The sequence below is a fragment of the Puntigrus tetrazona genome, chromosome 24 (genome assembly GCF_018831695.1).
Source record: "Puntigrus tetrazona isolate hp1 chromosome 24, ASM1883169v1, whole genome shotgun sequence".
NCBI classification, from domain to species: Eukaryota; Metazoa; Chordata; class Actinopteri; order Cypriniformes; family Cyprinidae; genus Puntigrus; species Puntigrus tetrazona.
The window spans coordinates 7,892,869-7,916,012 of record NC_056722.1 but is presented as its reverse complement, the minus strand read 5'-3'; the positions used below and the strand labels follow the sequence as shown (position 1 = coordinate 7,916,012).

Genomic DNA, 23,144 nt, shown 5'->3' with positions numbered 1-23,144 from the left:
GAGGGTCTAATATCCTGCTATCAGCACCACCAGGAATTCACAGCTTCAACCACCGACAGCAGACAAAACCTCGCCGACGATAAAACGAAACCGTGCGAAATGCGAGCATCGTGCTGTACGTCTTTTGCCGTTTGGAGTCAGTTGGCGTTTATTTCTCAGTGCGGCCCGTTGCATGCCAGAACGAAAACTTTCCCAATGCAGCGTTCTTAAAGTTTTACTAACTTTTCATTTCCTGTGTATTTTGCGTCCGTTTTCTTAGCATTTCGTGTGCAGCTAAGATGGATATGAACGCATATAGTTGTCACGCCAATAAAAAAACGGAACTATAAAACATTCATTTATACAAGGTCATCTAATAATAATAATAATAATAGATAATATTCTTTATATTTTATTTATTTCCAGGTTTTCAGCGAATTTTGTAATTTCACATCAACAACAAAATAATAATTTGCATTGTTTGCTTTATAAATAATGTTAATACAGATAATTTGCCAAGATTTACTGACAGTTGTTTTTTTTTTTTTAATAATAATATTGTCATTATAAATATGCATTAAAATCTAATAATTTAATTGCTAATATTTTGACTTACCATATTTTGACTGTGGTTATTATTTTAATTTAATTAACTAATTAATTCATTTTTGATTATTATATTCATTCATTAATATTAATAATATTTTTATTTTATTTACTTACTAAATACTGTGTGTATATATATATATATATATATATATATATATGTGTGTGTGTGTGTGTGTGTGTGTGTGTGTGTATATATATATTACTGATAATTGAATTATTTTTGTGAGCCTTCCTAGTCATATGGGTGCGGGTAGTTTGCTTATATTTATATGCATACTAAAAAATGACATCCAATAGTTTTTTCTTTGTTGGTTACTTTGCGTATTTTTAATGCACTTTCCTGCGTCTCCTAACGCGCACGATATAACGTCGAAGCCGACAAGACGCGCTTTTACGTGTTTAGTATCGCTTTCGAAGCACTCGTGAAAGAGCAGGCTAACTTTTGTGTGTGTGTGTGTGTGTGGGATGCTTGTGTGTGTCTGCAGCTTCAGTAACACACGTCCCCTTGGAGACTAGAGCAGGAGCAACACGTGATACTCCGCCTTACTTATCAGCTTTAGAGGAGAGAGAGAGACGCGGTGGGAGGAAAACGAAATAAGCGTTTTCCTCTCTCCTCCCTAAAGCATCTCGGCGTGGGGGGAACTCGGGAGAGTGGGGAACTCAAACGCAAAGTTAACGAACTTTGCACATCTTTTGCAAACGCCATTTTGATTCCTCTCCGGAACAACTTTTGCAGCTTCTTTCTGTTTTTTTTTTTTCTCTCTCTCTCCTCAGCTCATCATCACCATCATCACCATGTCTCGGCGAAAGCAACCCAACCCCAACAAAGTCAAACGTAAGTCTCTCGGCTCTCCTAAACGCTCTCTCTCGGGCCTGCTGTTTTGGTTTCGTGCGTTTATTTGACGTTAACTTCGCGTCGGAGTCGGTGGGAAAGTTAACGCGGAGTAAGAGGACGCTTTTTTTTTCACCCAACTTCAGCTTCCTCGTTGCGCGAGGAGAGAGACCTGATGCCCAAACCTGCTCCGAACGACGCCGTTTCTTAAAGACATCGGCGTGTTGGCGCTCGCGCAACTTTGCGGTTATGTTTACCAACTTTTTAAAGCGGCGTGGAAGTTGTTTCGCGCGGTGATGGGGTTCAAAGTCCGCTGCTGTTAGCTAGCGTTAAGCTAACGCGCCGCGGAGCATCACTTCGATCGCCACGCTTCGGTCGCCGTCGTTTTTGATGCGCTCGGCTCGTTTTGTCGGCTTTTTCGTTGGTTCGGTCTACTTCGACAACGACCTGTTGCGTCACAAAGTTTGTTTATCTCTTTAAAGATGGCCTGTTTGCGGCCGCGAGACCGTTCAGGTAGTCGCTGAGGTAATTCGAGTAAAGTAACGTCGGTTGGTTTTTATCGTCGAAGGCGTTTTGTGATTCTGTCACGTTGTTTAATCGCTGGCTTGCGAATCGTGAAGTGGAGGCGACGGGTCGTTTGCTTTTCTTTTAGAAGTGTTTCGCCGAGTTTATTAAAAACTCCGTCGTCGTGAACTGAAGGAATGGATGATGGATTAGATAATGGTTGCTAGGCATTTTGTGTTCCGTCTCTTTTCCGCCCCTCCTCGGTGAGGCAGAAACTTAGGAGAGACGAAGGTAAACGTGGCAATTCACTCCCACATTTTGTGCATCACGGTGTCTGCACGCTTTTAAGATGCTCTTCCCGGGGTCGAAAGCGTCTTGGTGTTTAAGCGAGGATAGGCACGAGGCCTCTGGGAATCATTGATAAAATTAAGCATCGTTTCTGAATGATATTGCGTGACTTGTATCGAGTGACTCACGAATAGGCTTATTTTGGGATATATTTGTTGTGTCCTTTATGTGAGGAAATGATTGTGAGGAATTAAGTCATTTTGGATTTTTTTTATTTTCGTCTTAGATTAAGTTACAAAGTCGTGATGTTGAAAGGTGTGTAGATAATATAAGTATCTGTAAGAGGAAAGCAAGTCTTAACATTTGGTTGAGGGCAAATAAATTGGTAGAAAGTAGTATATTTCATCATTTAGGGTTATTGTTCACGATAGTTTTTTGTGTGTATTTTGATTTTAGATTTCTTCCAGGTTCTGTTTCCTTTTTGAACGATATTTCGATGCGTCGTAATAACGAACGCACTATTCAGAGAGTTTCCAAACGCATAAAGTTAAGCCAAAGCATCCAGACCTTTCTGGAACGGTGTGTTGTGAGCAACGCGGAGCAAAAGGAGTTTCTTTAATCTCGTGTTTCCAGCTCCGCTCCAGGTTTTCCATTGTGCACTCCTCCAGAGAAACATCTCCGACTTTCAAAAAAAACCCAATCCATGCTCTGCTTCCACTTCGCGCCGCTTACCTACTCCAGTCTGGAGCGGACTTGGTCAAGTAATGCACGGTCCCAGCACCGATCAGCCAATCGCGTTAGATGACCAAAACTAGTTTTGGGGTCATGGCAAATAAAGAAGTTTCCTCCTGCCTTTTTTTTTTAAAGGCAGGGAGGAGAGGACGGATCCGGATGAGCAGTTCACATTCCATTACGAAATTCAACACTGGAGACGAGCAGAGTCTCGAGCTCCAGCAATGCACTATAACTACACGGACATCAGGCCTCTCTCCATCTCTAAATATAAGATCTTATGCGATCCCCTAAAATAAAAGCCCCACCTGATGCATTTAGCTGGACCACCAAGCACATTTTCTGTGCTTTTCTCTCAAATTATTGATGTGGAAGTTTGGCAGAGACCGGACATGTTACGAGCAGGTCCATACGGAGGCCTCGCAGCCTGTCTTAAAGGATCAGCTTGATGATGTTGTGGCTAAAGGAGGAGGATGTTTCCACGTAGATTTGTTTGTTTCCTTTTGGGCTAAGGCGAATAGGAAAGTATGCTCTCATGTTTGTTCTCTTTTTCTTTTTAAAGGCACATACTAGAGATTTTAAAGCACGCTGTCACGCATTTTATGTTTTTTGAGCTGTGCTGATGGAGTTTATGAAGTGTCTAGTGTTTATATGTAGTGGATTAAACCTCAAAGGAAAGAGAGATTGATGCTAAACTGTCAGAGAAGCTTTCAGATTGTATTTTAGCCAGGATAGAATTTTTCAGTTTTTTTTTACATTTGTTTTAAAATGCTATCAAGATGGGGTTTTTTTTTTTTTTATATTGTTCATGCATTCTCAAACACTTTGAAATCTGGTGTCCAGTCCCTCTTGGGATTTTTTTCCTAGTGCTAATTAAAAGTATATCAGCCTCCCTCGTGTCTCAGTGAGTGTCCTGGGTATTGACATTATCTAAATTCATTATAGTAATTCCCAAGATACCTACACAGCAGGCCTCGGTTGTGTCTGCCAAATGATAAACACTTCTGCTTTGCATCACTCACTTTCTCAGATTTACATTTACTTTTATTTGATTTTCTGTCTCCGATTGACCGTCCTGCTTGAAATGCCTTGCAAATAATTGGTTCCAGATTTAGTGGCATAAGCTGCATCGGAAATATCAAATCTTGTTATACCTTTTTAGGTTCTAATGTTAGGCAGCTGTACCTGCTTTATGCATTCTTCATCCATTAATTCAAGATGTTATGCCGCGCATTATATTGATTTTTATTGGCTACTATTGCTATCGAGAGTCTAAAAGAGACCTTGAAAATGTGCAACCTGATGGAGAGGGACCTGCTTTTGGCCCTAGGGCATGATGGGTTGGCCCTTTGGCTCCCGAGCTATATTTAGCCTGCCTTTTTTAGATAAGATTATATTCCATCCCTCCGTAAGGCATATAGCGGAGACAGGAACACAGCAGGGGGACAGCTTGGATGGAGTGAGAGATGGAGGAAAAAGAGCCCTAAGGTGTATTTGTAGTTTTCACAAATTGCGAGTTTATCCATAAATATTAGGACTCTATTGTAATTACCAGCACACAAAAGAACTGGATATTCAAATACACCATCTCGTTTAATAATGGCAGCAATTAGTTGGAGATGCAGAGTTGTGGGTTTAATTATTGTATCGGTTTGTTGATGTTATTAGCGCACGTATTAACTGGTGTTTTACTAAAACAAGTGGTTTATTTCAGAGCGACGCAGGCGTGCTCCTGTCTGGAGGTCTGTACTAGAATAGTGTTGGGTGCTGACACTTTAGCCTCTGCTATATTTGTGGTTGTCCTGCTCGAAGTCCCTCAGTGCCTACCGTTTGTTAATGCGGTAAGAAGAATGCAGACATTTCATGAATGCTGCTCTGCCTCCTTCTCACCGTGGCTCATTATTGTTAACAGCCTAGATGTGTCATATATGGGATTGAAGGCTTAACCTCAAAAATTCAACCAATCCTTTCTGTGATTGCAGGAGATTGTTGTCATGGCCCACACAGGCAGCATTTATCTTTGGCTGTGAAAACATGAAAAACATGTTTGGTTCAGAAACATTGAAGCTGCTGAAGAACTAGCAGTTGCAATGGATTTAGTTTAGATCTAATAAATGACTTGATCTAATTCCCAAGGCAGAATATGAATCATTTGTAAGTTGCTTTGGAATAAAAGTGTAAATGTAAGCATCACTGTTTTGGTTTTTGCAAAACCATAATTATTGATTTTGTGTACTTTTTGTGATGCATCAACTAATGCGGCCTGTTGAGGCAAAATGTTACTCTGACAATAAAAAGATCCATGGGCATGCATTAAAGTATGGACCCATCTCAGAGAACACTTTGACAAATATCAGTAACCCCGTTCAAAATGTTTGTTTGTGCAAACACAATTGAAATCCGATTATATTTAGGTAGTCTGAACTACATGACATCTCTCCGTTTTGAGCTACAATCATGAATGGTTTGGAATCCTATTCATATTTCTTGAAATCTGCATTTCTGGAAATCCCTTTCAGTCTGACTGGTCAGATGGGATTTAGCGTAGCTTGTTCACGTTCTCACGCCACGTACAATGTGAACACGTCAGACATTTTTGCGGAAACAGGCTCGCATTGTTGCGAAGTGCAGACGAAATGCAATACAGTGCGGCGGCATCATGTCGTAAGATAGTAGGTGCATCCCAAATTGCGTACTTGAGCACCATCGTGCTTTGTGAGTAGTGTTCACAATGAATGCGCGCGATGCAGAACGGGGAGGGGTTATAACAACAAAAAAACCAGTGATAATACACTGTGGACAGTCGTATGTCTAGATCAAGATCGATTCCAGTCGCTTATGTATAAATTGCTTTTATCGAAAAGCTTCATTTAAGTGATTGTTTATCATGCTTTTAGACTCTGTGGCTGTAGGATTGTTAAGAACCTTTCATCAGAGCACTGACCCAATCATCTGCCATGTTAGCTAGTCATCAGGCTAATGGGCCATCAGACTCAATGAACACCTCCGAAGCCCTGTTACCACGGTCGTCTTATCACCTTTCCCCGCTTCTCCCCCGAGCCGCTCCAACCAGCAAATAATGTTGGTATTTGCTAAGAGTTCAAAGTCTAACCCAACAGCTATCACCGATGTGAAAGAATGTCACAATGGAGGAGAGGACAGGGCAGGGAAGGAAAAATGGAGCTCTAGCAAGCTGAGAAGAGGAGATGAGAGGAAAGACAGGAAGTGAAACTTGCCTCTTCTCAGAGGTGGAGGGGGAAGAGATGAAGGAAGTGTTCGAACAATAGCAAGTTAGTCGCATGGCTGTTTTCCCTCTCTGAGGTTCAGACAGCTCGACGGATACGCTGCAAAAAAAGGCGTATCTTTAGTGTTTTGGTTTTTTTTTATCTAGTCAAAATATCACAAAAATTGTAATTATGATGCATTTACTAGAACAAGTAAATGTCAGATATTTAAAGTGTAAAGCAAGTAAAATTATCTGCCAGTGGGAAAGTAAAAGATTCTTAAAACAAGATTATTTTAGGCTAAGAAACTGGCTTTAATTTAGTTTTTTCCTATTGGAAACAAATTACGATGCATTTACTAAAAGCAAAATATTTAAGAAATGTTAGATATTTTTACTTAAAACAAGGGTAAATGTTATGTAAGCTAAGAATTTTTTCTTGCAGTGTAGACTTTATAGTGGCAATGACAGCATAGTTTTTTTTATAACTTTTTTTTGTCTTTCTTACTTGTTGTTTCCTCAAGATACGTGTTGAAACTAAATCTGAAGTGTAGACCGACTGATGTACGGCTCGTTTTCTGTCTCAGCTCTCATTTGCTCTCTCAAGCCTGAAGCTCGCTCGCTCTCTCCCTCCCTGCCTGCCTGCCTCTCTCTTGCTGACTAAACAGTTTTGTCAGCTGGCAGTTGCTTGCAGGATTTGCGATAGCTTCTGGAGGCTGGGACGAGGGGGAAGGGTGGTACTCACAGGCAGCACTTGTTGCTTAGTGGAGCTGGCCGAGAAAGAAAAAGAGGGAGGGAGGGCGGGCGGGAGGAAAGAAAGGGTGGAACAGACAAGACGCGAGTGGTTGCAGAAAAAAAAGGAGGCCAGCAGCATCGCACAACCAGTTTCTGTCTGGTTTACGTGTGAGGGAGAGAGCAAGCAAATGATAGTCGCGCACGCCGTGCATCCCAAAAAGGGTAGCTTCATCGCATGTTCTGCGTCTGACACGTTTGAGGACATGCAGACAGGCCTTTGTGTAAACAGCGCAAATCTGGTGCTCTTATGTCAGGCGCTAATCGAAAGCCAAGAGGTGGTTGTTTGCTCCCGTCTGCCACCCTGCCACTCGACGGGTAACAAATATAGACCGCAAGGATGAGCTGCCCTAATGACATGTTACCTGCCGGCTGCAAGGCATGCTGGGAAAAGATGTAATCCTGGGATGCCATGTTGACCACATGTTGAACAGATCTGTTTATGGTCATTATTGTAATTTTTGTGTAATTTTTACTCTGGAAGATGGTTAAATATGGAGTGTGATTATCATTGAGGCAATATATTTATAATATTAAATATTAATTTATATTGTCATTGTGCTAAAGTAAATAATGAAAATATAAAATGTTTTGCAAAATATGTACTGTCATTTTTTAAGGCAGGATACAGAAATTTCAGCAATAGAAGCTAACGTGTGATGTCTGACTTGACAAGCAGATAGATTCTGTATAATATATATATATTTTTAAATATTGTGGTGTGATATGTGGAATTATTAGCAGACGGTAACACTTATTGATGCATCTGAAATGGACAAAAAAGTTAATTTGAAATAGGGTCAAAATCAGTATTTAATTAGCCCTTCTCTCAAGATGCATTTTGATTGAATGCAATGCAATTATCCAAATTACTCAATTACCCAAACTTTATTTTCATTTTTTGGCTAAATGAAAACCTCGGTTTTGGTGTCAGTAAAAAAAAAAAAAGTCACTGCATCATGACTAGCCATCTCAAAACAACACAGTGCAGTCCCAAGTGTTGTATTGAAAGTTGTGCTTTGTTTTCAGCCCTATTTGAAGTCCCTGTTTATGCGGTAATGGATAAGAAACGGATAATTCAAGTGCAGAACAACCTTCCCCGTTCTTCAAAACCGAACCGTACACATACCCGTCCGCATCCAAACACACACACAATGTTCTGCCATCTCTGCTCATGAGCTGAAAAGGTACTGTTGTTTGTTCTGCAAACACAGGACACACCTCGTATCCACAAAGACTGGAGCGCATGCCCCTAGTCCTGCTGAACCTCAGGCTCGTAAAGAAGTTAGACACACACTTCCTTGCAACCTCTTGTGCAAACACATGGGCCTCCACCTGAGAGCATCCCTTTGCACAGCTGCTATGAGCGCAGGGGGGAAGGGAGGATGAGATTACTGGACTGGGCTTGGGATAGAGGCGGAGACTCGGAGTGAGAGAAGTCAAGGAAGGGAGGAAGAACTCCAGGCTTTTAAACTCCTCCGGCATTCCAGCTTCACAATTTCGTTCATAAAACTAGTCTTGTACTCGCAAGTTTAGGCAAAACGATTGGTCACATATGACTTAGAAACCATCGTTTCCAGTCAGGACGGTCTGACTAAGGAGCGTGTCAGTGATACTAAGAAAGCATCGATACTCTTCCTGAAAGCCACACCCGGTCCACTCATAGAAATCTCCCAGAATCCGTCTCAAAAGCTTGACAGAGTCAGAGTCATCACACTCCTCGATGACAGCTCAGCCATTTTGAAATGACACCAGGCCACGCTCCTTCTGTTTAGGGACATCAGCATTAGAAAAGATAGGAGATGCTGATATGCTGGCTGCTGTTTCCAAAATAAATGCGTCTTTGTGATGGAGCCGGTTGACGTGATGTGGGAGGGGGTTGGGTTGGAGAGGTCTAGGGTGCTCAAGCCCAGTTTTGGGCTGCGAATGTGAATGGTTAGGTGAAAGGTAAAGGTGTGTCCGCCTCGCTGGGCTGGGGTTAATGGTACACCGTCTTGCTCCCATGGGAAACAAGAAGTCAATGGGGCAGGCTCTGCTGACGCGCCCCTGAGGAGACGCCACAAAAGACAGCGAGCAGGGCTCTTTCTTCTCCTGAAACCTGGCCTTTCCCATCAGGGGCTGTGTACACAATGAGCAGACAGAAACGCTGCCCTCCTTCAACACCTACTTCACAGCAAGACTGCACGCTTGGATATTTCTGAGGGACCCACCCAGAAGACGTGTTAAAAACCATGAAGACGAATCAAGATATGATCCAATTGGATAAACTTCACACTAAAAATAAGACAATGTATTTTGAAAAAGGAAACTTGTTTTAGGACCATGAGTCTTCTGCAACTCTTATTTTTCAATTCGCATTCAATTAGCTTAACTTTTATTTTGCTTTGGGGCTGAAACATGACCTAGACATTTCTTGAGAGTTTTGCATGAGATTCACTCACTAAGTGAACAAACCTGAAACCGTCCTCACAATTTGAAAACCAGACCTATTGTAACCCTATGATTTCTGCAATGTGAAAAATAGGGATACAGAATGCAGTCACAAAATGTATTTTTGACCAATAACTTAAAAGTCAGTAGAGTCAAATGAAAATACAATATGGACTAATGCCTGTGAATGTTAACAAAATACCATTCAAATATGAATCCAGTGTTGTGCAAGTCTCCTTGTGAATGAATGGTGCAGATGCTTGGTTTTGTTTACTACACGGATACTGCGTAGTCACACTTGCAGTGTTTACAGTCTCAGCCGCCTCAATATGAATACAAGAACACATAATCATAATCTCTACAACTGCTCTGAGAGTAACTTTGTGAGCATTTTATCGTTTATTTTGGGAAGAGCTATAGAAACAGAAGAGGTTCACAGCAACCCATCAAAATAAGTTTTGTTAGCTTGAAGAAACTGTGACAATATAGGCCTACTAAATGTAGTGATAATATTAATATTAAAAATAATGAATAAAACATTATTTATAATGTATGTTTTGTTAAACTTTTAATACATTTCTGTGTTGAATTGTGCAAGTGTAATGATTTAAATTAGACACTTATTTAATGTTTCTTGAAAATGTAATTTAACCATTAAAACAAAAGGGAATTCAGAGAATTAAGATGGAAAAAATGTACTTTGAGGAAAAAAAAAATTTCATTGGGCCCTACTATTTGCCTAATTATTCTCCTAGGGAATAACTGGTTGGATTTTGTGTGTGAATGCAGTATAGTCCGACCTGTCTGTGCCTGTCAATGAGATTTATATGAGCGGATGAGTGGTAACTTCCACATGTCAAAGCATCCTTATTAGAATTAGTCATCAGCAAACCATGTGGACACATCTACTACCTTCATCTCATTTTCATCCATCCATCCATCTCACAAAACTTGTCTATCCAAGGAGTGTTATCATTAACCAGGGAGTTAGGACTCCACTTGTGAACTTTGCTACAAAGTGCTTGGGGAAAAGTAGAGCAGAGGCAATAATAAACTTAATCAGAGAGCAAAGAAAAGATAACCGGGCTGTTGATTGGCTCATGGGAAGACCAGATCAAGGGTCCGTATGAAAGTAGAGACTTTACAAAATGCACGTCAAGGCTCTGACAAAATGGCTGCTTCCCTCATCTTCGCGGGTTATGGTTACTAGTAGTCTGTATTTTGTGGTTGTGCAAGATGAAATTGATGAGTTTAGGAATTACATAAATATTTCAAATCCCATGCAGATACTTGCAGACAGTCATAATCTTGAGCACATCAAGTTTAAATGCTTAAAACCCTCGTCAATTGAGTGAAGAGTCCTTCTTACGCCCTTGGTGTTTGATGTGCAAAACGCCTGTTTTGTCTCAATCAATGTTGCGTAACTAGTCATAAAGTGGGTAGTGTCCCTGTAATGCGTTCTCCTAGATTGCGCTCATTTCACTCTGCCGTAATCTTTGAACAAGGCCAGTAGGCTGCTGATAAGTTTTAAAGAGTGTTGCAAAGACGTTGACAGTCCTGTAGAAAACTACTAACGGCAAAAGATTTGTTGCACTTTTGTTTTGTTCTGGCTTTTACATCACCATGGTTTGGTTCCCAGATTTCAGGTGCTTTAAACCCTCGCCTGATGATGTCAGGATGGTGATTGGTCACTGCACGTCTGTGTTTGTGATTCAGCCGCATGTTTCATGGCTTGCTAAGGAAATGGCCTATCCCACAAGGCTGTGTGCGAGTCTGTTAAATCTCTGTAGAACAGGAAACGGTGGATGCTGGATGTTTTTTCAGGTTCTCATAATTATGATAACTATTGTGCTACATTTAGGGAATTGTTCATCAGAACTAGTGATGTAGGCCTAAATGGTTTTGCTCTTTGCCAGGGGAAAGAGACGAGAAAAGTGCTCATCAGTTCTGCTAATCTGGCTCTTTTGTAAGAGGTAAACATTAAATACTTAATCAGGTCGTGCTCTAAGAACCTCTCGCTAAGAAAAAAAGTGTTTAGAGCTCAAAATCAGTGGAGGAAAACAGAACTTTTTCCATTGTTGAGTCATGTGACCGTTTCGGCTAAGCCCGCTCGCCTTTGTATGAAACTTGTAATTGTCCCTTCCTGCGTATTTTAACCCCTTTTATCCTTTTAGGACCTCACAATGTTGAGGACTGTCACCCACCCACCAATCTGTACCCACTCTGGTGCCGCCTTACATCTGATGGGACACTCTTTATCAATGTGTGGGCAAACATTAAGAGGCCTATAGAGATGGAAATGAGGCCTTTTCGGCCCTGCAGCCGTAATACTGGTGCCCTAACGCCTCTACAGACTGTCATGGAATTACAAAAGAGATTGGTCTGTAATGACCACCCGTCCTTTGACTGCTGCTGGGCTTGTGTACTTTCTTTCATTTCTGTACCGGATGATGTCATTCAGATTCGTCATTTAAAGGTGGTTTCAAGCTAATTGACCCTTAAAGTACAATACAAGCATGAATAACAGAGTGTTGTGATGTCTAGTGGATAACATTGTACATTTGTGTACTTTACTCCTGAATTTGACAATTTAAATATATGTATTGGAATAGCAGGTGACAATTTATTTTTTAAATAATAGTTTTTTTTTTTAATATATAAGAATTAAAGTACTTAAATCCAAATTAAAATTGCTACGTAACATAGAAGTGACCAAATTACATAATTTTCATTTAGATCTGATTTTCACGAAATCTGATTGTGAAACATCCTTCACGATGACTAAAACACAAAAGGCTGTGTTAAATATACTGTATGAGTACTATAAAATACATTTGCATTTGAGGCATCCACAATACAGTTTTTCATACCGCAGGTCCATTTACAGAATTATGCTAAATGATCATATTGTGTGATGCTAGCTAAAATATAGGTTTAAAAAAGTTTTAATTTCAGTCGTGACAGGAATACAGACTACTCTGTGCATAAATGTATTGTTTTCAGTTTCAGTTTTGGTGCTTTGGGTTAAAGCTTAATTGACCCTTTACTTGTATGGAATGGCATTTGGTGATTACAGCAAAGTGAATTGAATTCTCTCACAAGAAGTTCTCGCTTTTGGCTTGTTCTTTCATTGTAGACGGCCTCCGCAGCCTTTTGTGGGATGGTCAGCCTGATGCTAAACACCAAGCTGCCACATTTAGGGAAAGAATCGTGACTTTAACGCTCTCGGCCTGCAAATTCTCCTATGAAGTTCCAGTGCCTCCACTCCCCCATTCTAGATGAATCGCTCCCTTGTAGGAGCGTGTCCTCAGGCAGCCGCCTATGTAGAGAGAGCCCTGCACAGCAACTCTGGAGCAGTACGAAAGGGGAAAAAAACAATGTGACTCTTATTTCAGGCAGGGGAGGGGGGGGCCATACGTGATGTGATGCTAGGGAGTTGCTTCGGCTCAGTCGAGAAGCCCTGCGCGTCAGCACACACTGGAGTGTGATGGATGACCCCTGCTGCAACCGCCGGCCTGGTTGTCACTCAGGCAAACGGCAATAGCAAACAGCTGGCAACCCGGTGTGCAATTGGCCGAAGGGAGTCACATGGGTTGTCTTTTGGGGGCGGAGCCTTAAAAGTGGGTGGCTGACAGCCGTCACAGCACCAGTTGGCTGATGTTTTGGCCTTGTACTTTAGCCTGCATCCTTGCTTTGGAGTTTAGGCCATGTAGCGTCGTAACAGAAGCCAAAAGGGGGCCAGAGGGGAGGTGCAGAAATGATAGAGTGATTAAGTGAAAGAAGAGAGAGTGAGGTAATGCACTGTGACTGACGATAACATCGGCGTCAGAACTGGGTCCAATAAGAGCATTCACAAATCTTGCTTTAGATTTTCTCACCCTACAAGGTTCTTTGTCAGGGGAGGGGAAAAGGCGGCCTTGACAGCCACAAATCATGCGTGGTCACTGTATGTCTGTTTATGCGTGCACATATGAGCCACAGAGAGATGTTCTCAGCATCAGCTCGATGAAGGCTGTATTCTTCTTGGCTTCACAAAGAGCTCTATTATAGCATGCCGTAAGAGGCATATCTGCCGAGTTCTCTGTCAAACACCCCTCCAGTGGTTTTCTTTCTCTTAGTCTTCCAAATAAATGATGGAGAACCCACTGTGGCAGGTCGCCAGCCTCAAAACCTGACCAGCTAGCACATTATTTACAGTGACTCAAATTGTTCTGATTTCGGTACAACTAAAATGTTTCACTGAATATGTTTTAAGACTTTAAAAATAATAATGATGATAAATGTTGGATTTAGCCATTTTGTTCTCTTTGCAGTTTTGTGCAATTGCGAGGGATTCCCTATTGCAATAATGGTGCATTGACTCCAGATCAATTTCAGGATGTTTGTGCACAGCATCGTGGGCCTCTTTTTCAGGATGGCTTGTAGGAGCTTGCCGGTTTAACAGGACTGAAAAAAGCCTGGAGGTACCCCCACACACCTCCTCCTTTTCTTACTCTTGTGTCTTTGTGTTCTCAGGTGTACAGTGAATTTAGAGTCTACTTCATGAAACCGGCAGCCACACCTATACCTCAACGGTGCATAAAAGAGAGATGGTTATCGGAAGCATCTCTATACCTTTATTGCATAGCAGAGTTTGGATAGCACCACTTTATAAGCCAAACCTTCAGTTATTCTGTGGCTTTTTAGATTCATAAAAAAATACTTGCATTCATGGCGACTTAAGTGCACAATGCCCCAAAAAATATTTTTGCTTTTTGATTTTTACTTGGTTACGCCACATGATATTAAATTAATACTTTTGTTGACAATAGATTAAATGTTTTGAAAGTAGATTTTAAAGGACTTGATGTTTTAAATTGAATGTCCCCAGCTCTTTATTTGGGACAGTCTGAATTAATTGAACTCAGTCACCTTAAGGCATGCTTTGAGCATTCTTTTCCTTGCCTCCAGTTGTTAATGCATCCCTTATTCTCACCAGTGATGTTCAAAGAAAAGTTGAACAATGGTAGATGTGAGTACAGGACCCAAACCTAATTTAGTTGTTCTAGTCACTGACGTGAGCCATGTACACAGTGAGGTTTGGAAAGCCCTCTCTGTGTGCCTCTGGATTTATGGAGCCGAGTTGTCACTGCTGCCCCTCGATGAATGTTCCATTTGTTGCACAGATAGACAACTGTCAAAGGAGAACGGCATGGGCCCACTGCGTCCTTTCTGCCATAAAAGCTACCACCCCGACCAAGCTCTGCCGAGAGAGGGGGAATGGGGGAAAGTGGCCGGGTGATAGGAAGAATTCCCATGTGACTGCTTCCCAAGAGGATTCTTTTTCCATGGATGAATCAGAAGTTCCAGTTTTGCGTTTGAAGTAAAAACAAATTGTACTGTTGAGTACAAAATCCACTCAGAATAAAAAGTTGCAGTTGCCCAAAGACGATATCTTCGGTATCCACGGATCGCAGTCAAAGCCAGTCAGAGAGAATGGCATCTTAGCAAGTCGAACAAGGGAAAGATCTCTTGGTCTTCCTGCAGGAACATGTCTGCTAAAATAAAAGAGCGATCACAACAACAAGAACAACAGGAGAGAAGGAGATTAGATGCGCAGATCCTCCTTTCACTCAGTCCTCTACACCTCACGCACTGTTTAACCAGAGTAAGCCTGGGATGAACGTCCCCATGCAGTCTTGCATCATTGTGATTCTTTTCATTCACTGCTCTTGTTTCTCCCTCAAGGAAGCGTTCTAAAATGGCTTCCCTGTCTTGTACGGATTGGTGAGGACAGGGATATTCTTTGAGAGCGCCCGTGCACACACACACCATCTGTAATGAGGGTGGACAGTGTATGCTTTTTCCAGGCAGCTGTCAATGGCACACTGATCTGTCAGCATGGACCCTGCATCTGCACTCCTCTGTAACTCACACCACAGAAACCGGGCATGAGCCAGCGTCTGTCTTCGCTTACAAGAACTCTATCTGAGCAAACCCAGCCTCTTTTTTGTGAGAGAATGCAGTTCTTTCTCTTTCCGCCCATACATATTTGCATGGATATGGAGATGAGCCTGAGCGCGAGTCATTCTGTCCTCAGACCTCGCTCATGTGAGCAGTCGACCGCTCTCGCAGTACCCCACTGTGAAGTCTGGACAATCTGAGGCACCATATGTGTCCTTTAGACCCAAATAAAGGCCTGCCGTCTGCAAGACCGAAGGGCCTAAGACTTGTCCCTGTCGCAGGCACCTGTGAAGCTTGACAGCTGAGTCGTCCGTTGCCAAGGACCCCTCGATTTGCATGCTTGTTTACATCATCTCTTAACCTCTGAAAAGCCAGAAACTACTGAGCATGCACCACAGCTGGGACTAGAGGTCTCCCAACCCCCTTAAAACATCCAAAGAACACATGTGCACCAAATCTTCCAGCGCATCCTTGCAATACTTCAAAGATCTGTCTTAAAGCCATTGAGCAAAAAAAGGCAACTTGTTTTATGATTTGGAGGCTTTGAAACATTTTTAGCGCATCTGAGATGCTCGCGCAGATAGAGAGCTTGTTTGCATGAAGCAAGCTCACCCTAAGGCGAAGCTGCCAGGGCTGATTTGGAAATGAAAGCCACTTCCTGCGCAGTTTAGCACGTTGCTTGTTAAGATGTATGCTTGACTCAGGTGTTTTGAATGATGTTTAAGAGTAAAACAGTCAATCACAAAGACCTATTCCACAACTTTATTACAAAACCCTTGTAATGAAAGCTGAAGCGAAAGTTACTCCTTTGACACGTTGATTTTGCATTAATAGTTTCAATTTAGTAGTCTTGTTACCATGAAAAATCAGTCAGCAGACAAAACTGGATGTTCTGTCTTCTCAGTGGGAAGCAGAAAATCATGAATAAGGAATTTCGCTGCTGAGAAAATAACTAGGGCTGATGACGTGTCTACTTTTGCCTTCTTTGATTCGATGCACAAATGCTATTCTCTGTTCTGCTCTAATGTAAACCATCATCTGTAAAAGGAACTCAAACCTCGGAGTTTCCACATGTTGCCACACAATGGCTGGTCAGATGATTTCAATTCGCTCTATCTTTGCTTTTGATTGCATTGCCGGCACTTCTGCTGAACGATTGAGAAACATCCTGAGGGGTGCCTTCATCCCTCCCTTTGTACTAGAAATGTGCCATATTTTTGGTATAAACATGTTTCTTTGGACATGGAAGCATGACAATACCATTGTGTTTTTCAGGCTTCGTTATGATGGTAATGCCATAGCATTTTTTTTGTGTGTGTTGCATTCTCAATGTTGTCACAAGCGGTGCTGTAACATTAATACAAACTGTCTTCTATAGTCTTGTTTTTTTTTTTCTTGACAATTGTTTGAAGATATTTAAACTTAGTCGACTGTGGTAATTGCACAGACTGCCCCCTTGAGTACCGGAGGTCAATTATGCCGCAGTAGAGTAAGAATGCATTTTAAACATATAATGGGATGGCATTATTGCATTCACGTGACTGGCTATGGCCTGCTTCTGATGGGAAAACTCCAAAAAACTGTTCAAGAAGGACTTGATGTCAAATGCTCATCTTTTGTGGCATAGTCGAACTACAATAATTAGTATCAGTCCTGCTGTGTGTTTATGTCTTGTATGGTGTACGGTTTGCATTGATAAGGATACGAGACCTCAGGGTGGTGCATGTTCTGGTAACTCCCGTCCTCCACCCCCTCTCTCCCCCTCAGTGTCTCTGGTGTTTAGTAGAAACAAAGCAAACAAGCCAGGGAGTGAGCAGTTAACTCGATGCGTTCTTTCAAGCAGCAAACTGGCCTGTCCCGTTTGTCCAGATTCTCACTTCTCTTTTTATCTGCACCACCTAGCACGCTCTTCTCATTCATCAGTTTTCAACCCTTTCTTTTAAACTCAATACCTTCCTCTCTTTGCATCACGTCCTATCTCCTGTCTGTCTTTCAGAGGTTTTTATCTTGGCCTCTCGCTATTGAAACTAATATCGAGGGGTGATGTACTAGGCAGAAAGCGGCGCTATCTCAGTTCGCCAACTGCTCTCAAACACGTTGGTTCCTGCACTTGTCCGTGCCTGTCATCCGGCCCTGAAACAGAGCAGTAGCATTCTTTCACACACACACACACACACACACACAGAGAGTGCTCATACTCCACACATGGAGGAGGAGGTAATCACACAGTGTGCATACACAAACAGGTTTAACCCAAAAGTGGATGTAGCCAATACCTGCACTCATTAAACATAAATTTAGCCTAAATTAAACTCTTTCCTGGCACGAAAGAATGAAATGTAACTTGCAGCAGTTAATTGTGGTTCATCGCAGGGCATCTCTCTCTTTTTTGTGACTGCTTTAATTTTTTCCACAGAGTATTTATTGAAGTCTGAATCTAGTGCCTCATCTAGAAGAAAGTCTCTCTTTCCCTTGTATATATGAGATTTTTATTTTATTTTTCATGTTATTAAAAGGAATCTATTCTGAACACCAATATTTTTATATATATAATTTTTTTTTTTTTTGCTGTACATTTTTTTTTTTATTTTATTATTTTTTTTTTACAGAAATAATTCTACTATGCTTATTTGCTGCTCAGGAAACATTTATAATTGATTATAATTTACAATTGCCATTATAATTGAAAAAAAAGTTGCTTCATATATGTGATAAATGTTTGCAGGGTTCTTTTAAATATAAAGTCCAAAAAGACATTTATTTGAACTAAAGAAAATGTGAACATTAAATTATTTACTTTTGTTCAGTTTACTGCATCCTTGCTTGAAGTGGTAATGTGTTGTTTGTTTGTTTGCTTGTTTTATTTGGTAAATGCGTTTCCATAAATTTAGTTAATAAGCAAATTTGCAGTTTTATCCCAAAACTTGCATTAAAAGATTAAAAGTCTCTATCGCAGAGACTTGCATGTAATATGGAAGCTACTTTGCTGCATACACACATATATAAACAAAATGCGTTATCATTGTGATTTTTAGCAATTCTTGTGATTTTATAAAAAAAAAAAAAATACACTTAAGTCTTATTGGTAATGCATCAGGGATGCTGGCTGTGTAAAAGCAATCTGGCCTGCTCGTTGCTGATGTATTGCTCATTTTGTCTCTCCTTTTGTTTCCTCCTTTTCTCTGACTACCGTGCGATTCACACCAAAGCCAATAACGGTCAGTGAATACAGTCAGTATCCTGTCATCATCATCAGCGCAGTGTAACGTGGGAGAACACACGCAAGCTGGGTGTGTTTGACAGGGACAGAGCTTAAAATCCACACACACACACACACGCTGGCGTGTCTAAAGACCGCAGCAACCTAAAATGTCTCCTCCACCCAGGCCATTATACCTGCCTCTTTGCCTCTCAATTAGGCAGTCTTACCAGCCACTAATCTGATAATCTCTGTCCTGTCTCTCTCATCCAATCCTCCATCTCTCTGACGACTCCTTCGCTCGTCTTTCCATCTTGTCTCCATCCCCCACCACCAAGTTTCCTGTGAACTTTTTATGGTCATCTGTCTTGAGTCAGTTACGTCCCCCTCTCCTTCTCTCTAATTTAAAGACTCACGCTCCATCACCCCCTCTGCACGTCTCCTCTCTGTTGAAAAGCTCCTGCACAAAGAGGATAAAGCTACGTAAGTCTCTCCTCCTCTTCGTCTGTGCATCTCTGTATCCCTCCATCCTGTCTGCGGACGGCTAACAGACGTTAAACGGGCCAATCACTGATTAGTGATGCAACAAATGATGCTAAACAACTCCTTATTGTGTTTATTAGTTGCAGGCCTGGACAGAATATACAAAATTTACCTGTGGTGGTTTTAGGCAAAAATCTGCAGATATTGTTTAATCGTTACCTAATGTCATATATTTTATAATATTTAAGTATTAAAATACTAGCCTTTTAACAAACAAGTAATTTAGTGAGTTTTTTTATATATATATATATATATATATATATATATATATATATATATATATATATATATATATATATATATATATATATATATATATATATATATATATGGGCTGTAATGCTATATTCTTAAGCATTATTTTTATTATTCTTATGAATATTTATAGACATTAATGATGTCGTAATATGGTGTGAAATGTGTGTATGATTTGCTGTGCAAGAAACATTTTATTATTATTTAAAAAATGTTTATGCTGCTTCATATGTCTATATATATGCGCATTTGTTTTGTTTTATGGAAAGCGCTCAAAGTAAGTCATAAGTGAGTCAGATGTTGATTCAGTGAGTACTTTGAATGATTCAGTGAAGGTAGGTTCAGAGTTGGTGAGTCTTTTAATTGAATCATTGTAAGAATAATTGTACCATACTGGCCGCAACCAAAATAGAAGTAGTACTCAAACATTTACAGCAACTGACAGATTTGTGCTTTACACCAGGTTGAAGTATTTTCTACACAAATACATCAAGGGCAATTTTTAGAACTTGAACTACTAAGGTGTATTGAATCAAAGCAGGCTTTTTGATGCAAGTTAAACTGTACCATGACTGCAGGTCAAACTCCAGCCACTGAGATCGAGATTGTCTCGTTTCATGGGGCTATGATTCAACACAGCAGGTTTTGCAATGCTTTTATTACTTTATAACAGATTTCAAGGTCAAAAGTCTCATCCTGAAAGAAAATGTGTGTGTGTGTGTGTGTGTGTGTTCAAAGGCATGCATATTAAACTCCCTGTTTGTGGTCTCCCTGCAGTGTGAGCAGTGGTTGCTGACACACGAGGTGCACTGCGGTCCCTCTTCAACCCCTGAACGACAGCAGAATAGCACAACCTCGTCTGAGGACGGGTAAATATACCTCACCGTCCGGTCCGAGCCGAGCCGAGGCTGCCTGTCCGCGTGAGCATCCTCACTGTTTGCACATGCAGCATGGATGACTGGCCTGCTTATCAAGTCCCGCCCACAAGTTTCACCTGAAACTTTGAGTTTTATCTCCCCTTCTTTTATTTCATCCTTTCATCCACATTGTCTGTTCATCTTCGCTGTTTTACAGTCACAGCCAAACTCGTACTTCACAGTATGCCACGCATTCCTTTGCTCTATCATTCATCAAATTCAGCTCTTCCACTCCTTTGCTGTGTGCATGCGGCCCATTACTGCAAAAACAGCGAAGCCAGCCTTGTATGCAGCTTAATGGGCTTTGAATCTTTTCGATAACGAGTCAGAGATGTGCGAATCTACTATTTGTCAAGCCACAGTTTATTATTTTGCACAGGAACCTTTAAGCTTGAACTTTAAATCTGCTTTCAGCTCTTCAGTCGTCACATGCACTTCATATACATGCTCACGTTCGCTGCATGAAGCTGGGGTCTGTCAGTGTTGCGTCGTCTTGTTTCAAGACTCTTGTGCTACAAAACGTAAGATGTTTTCAGTTCAGGTAGGGCGGTTATGGAATGACTTTGCATTTTTCAGATTCCTTCCTGCATCTTGATGCATTTGTGTTTGTTGCTTTGAAGAAAACGTATGCGAATGATGGAAAGCCAAAATACCAGACAAAGGCTAGACTAAAAGCTAAATGTAAGTAGACTTAAATTGTGTTATCAGTGCAGGCGTTGAGCAAACAATAAACAATTTTTATCAACTTATCGTCACTGTACGAAATACTTTGCTCATGTAAGTTACATACGTATAACTGAAGTTAACACCTTATTGTAAAGCATTGACAAAATGAACTTTTGATAACATTAATGTATACTTTCATAGCATTTATTAATGCAGGTTAATAATTCATTATACACTGTTGGTAAATGTTTGTCCACAGTATATTAATATAATTTGAAACAAGTTCACATTAACCAAGATTAATACATTCTGTAAAAGTATTGTACGTTGTTGTTTCACTTAACTAATATTCTGTGTGTGATGGTCATCTCAGAGATGGCTACTTTTCCATTTTTTGTTCTGAAGTGTTCTCAGGTAGCAGGGTCAAAGGTCAGCATTCCCTTCTGTAAAACAGCTGTGTTATCTAGGTGAAAGTATGATGCTCCTAAAAAACAGACGTTCTTTTACACAAAATGCAGCAGAATTAAGCTGCCTTTGATAGCCATTCATCTGCTCCCACAATTTTTTTTATTCCCTTTCTGAGACTTTCAGATTGTTACTTTGGATATGCTCAAACGGACGCCTGTTCAAAGGAGCGTGTTTAGTTTTCAGAGAACTGACTCGGAGCGCTCCTGTGAGTCACGGCCTATTGCTCAAGCCGTTCTTTCGAGCGCCTGCAGTCTCCCATGCTCAGACTTGTGGTGCATCTGTTGAAAGTCACGGAACAGGACCCAACCATTTATCACACACCGGCAGGGCATGTAACAATGATAAGAAAATGCATTAGATGTCGCCAAGATAATGTCGGTAACTCACTCAAATCATCTAAAAGAAGTCTGTGAGACTCTTGTATCGTTGTTTTACTCGGGTGTTTGATAGGACGTTTAGCTGGTGGTGACGCATGGTTGCGTGGGCCTGAGGCCTCTTTGTGAGGTGAGGCAGTCTGTCATCCACCGAAAACCTGTTTGAGTGGCTGCACAGATGAAGGAGATACCTGGATTTCACCATAAACAACATCCTCACAAAAAGACTTCAGTTTGTGGTAAACATTGCATTGCAACAACTAAGGTTTGCAATTGGAGAATTAGAGTATTGGATAAAATTACTTGTTTTAGATCGAAAATGCATAGATGCTGTGGATGCATGTGTTTGTGCTCGGCCACCATTTTTTTTTTTTATGTATAAATTTTTTGCTTAGCATATCTGTTTCTGTTCTGCTCCTTGGTGCGCTGAACTGATTTTTTTTTATAGAGGAAGTATTTAATAAGAGGTCTGTTTTCTCACACTAGTAGATTAGGCTGTTTAGGTCACATGGAACTTATTTGTTTAAATATGTTGTACTGTAGTTCTTTGGTTGGTCCAGTTCAGTTTGCTCTCGGTAACACCTTCACATGACTGAAAAATGCCAGAAACGCATTCTCCTTAAACCAGAATGCCTTGCAAACAGATGGAGATTCATCACCACGTACTGCAATGAAGCACACATGACCATGAGGTCTCATTAATTGTGTAATTTCTGTCATTTATCAGTAAATTATAGAAAAGGCTTTGCAAAGTCTATTTTTCTGCTACTAGAGTATGCAGTATTATGTGTTTTGCGTTTCATTTCAAGTTTTTTTTGTTTTAATGATTCTGCAGGAATCATTACTGTTGCAGTATCTGAGTATCGGTCTAGTGGCTTAAGAAAGTCTAGAGACCGCTTCATTCTAGCATTTACACAGTAGTTGCATTTTTCAGCTCTCCATCTGTTTATTAATTTGCCTAAAACTGCATCTGTTATAAACTTATTTGACTTGCAGTGTTGGGTCAGTATTTCAGCCCTGCAAACAGAAGTTACCAAACGACACTGTATACAATCCCATCGCATGGTTCCTTGATGCTTTAACAGAACACATCTCGCGTTTTGTTGCTTAATTTGTGCTTTTAATTGTCTTGGAAGCTCACCGTTATTGTGGATCAGGTTACAGGATTGGGCTGATTGCGGTGATTTTCATAGTGGATGGCCACACCGAGGAGAATGTTGTGCCTCGGGACGTTTCTTTTGACTTTAGATGGGGTTATAATGTCGCGTTGTTTTTGCCTCAGGAACGATGCAGGTTCAGTAGGCCATTACGTAAAGTTCAGAGGCTGATTCCCCTCTGAGCCATCGCTTGTGTAATACCCAACAGTCAACTCCAGGACAAATGACTTTCG

General features: G+C 40.9%; 1 protein-coding gene across 8 annotated transcripts in view; it reads left to right on the top strand.

The window, feature by feature from the left end:
• The first annotated feature begins 1,034 nt into the window (after positions 1-1,034).
• The window catches only part of rreb1a (ras responsive element binding protein 1a), a 46,155-nt gene continuing 24,045 nt past the window's right edge, over positions 1,035-23,144 (top strand). For 2 of the 8 annotated variants that reach the window (XM_043226942.1, XM_043226939.1), the window contains exons 1-3: positions 1,035-1,423; positions 20,107-20,198; positions 20,823-20,927. Coding sequence is in view for 1 of the 8 variants with exons in the window: in XM_043226935.1 (XP_043082870.1) it covers positions 1,384-1,423 (40 nt within the window). In the remaining 7 variants the exon portion in view is untranslated. Of the gene's footprint in view, positions 1,424-18,181; positions 19,015-20,106; positions 20,199-20,822; positions 20,928-23,144 lie in introns of those variants that run through there. The other 6 variants (XM_043226940.1, XM_043226936.1, XM_043226941.1 and 3 more) reach the window with 4 other exon arrangements.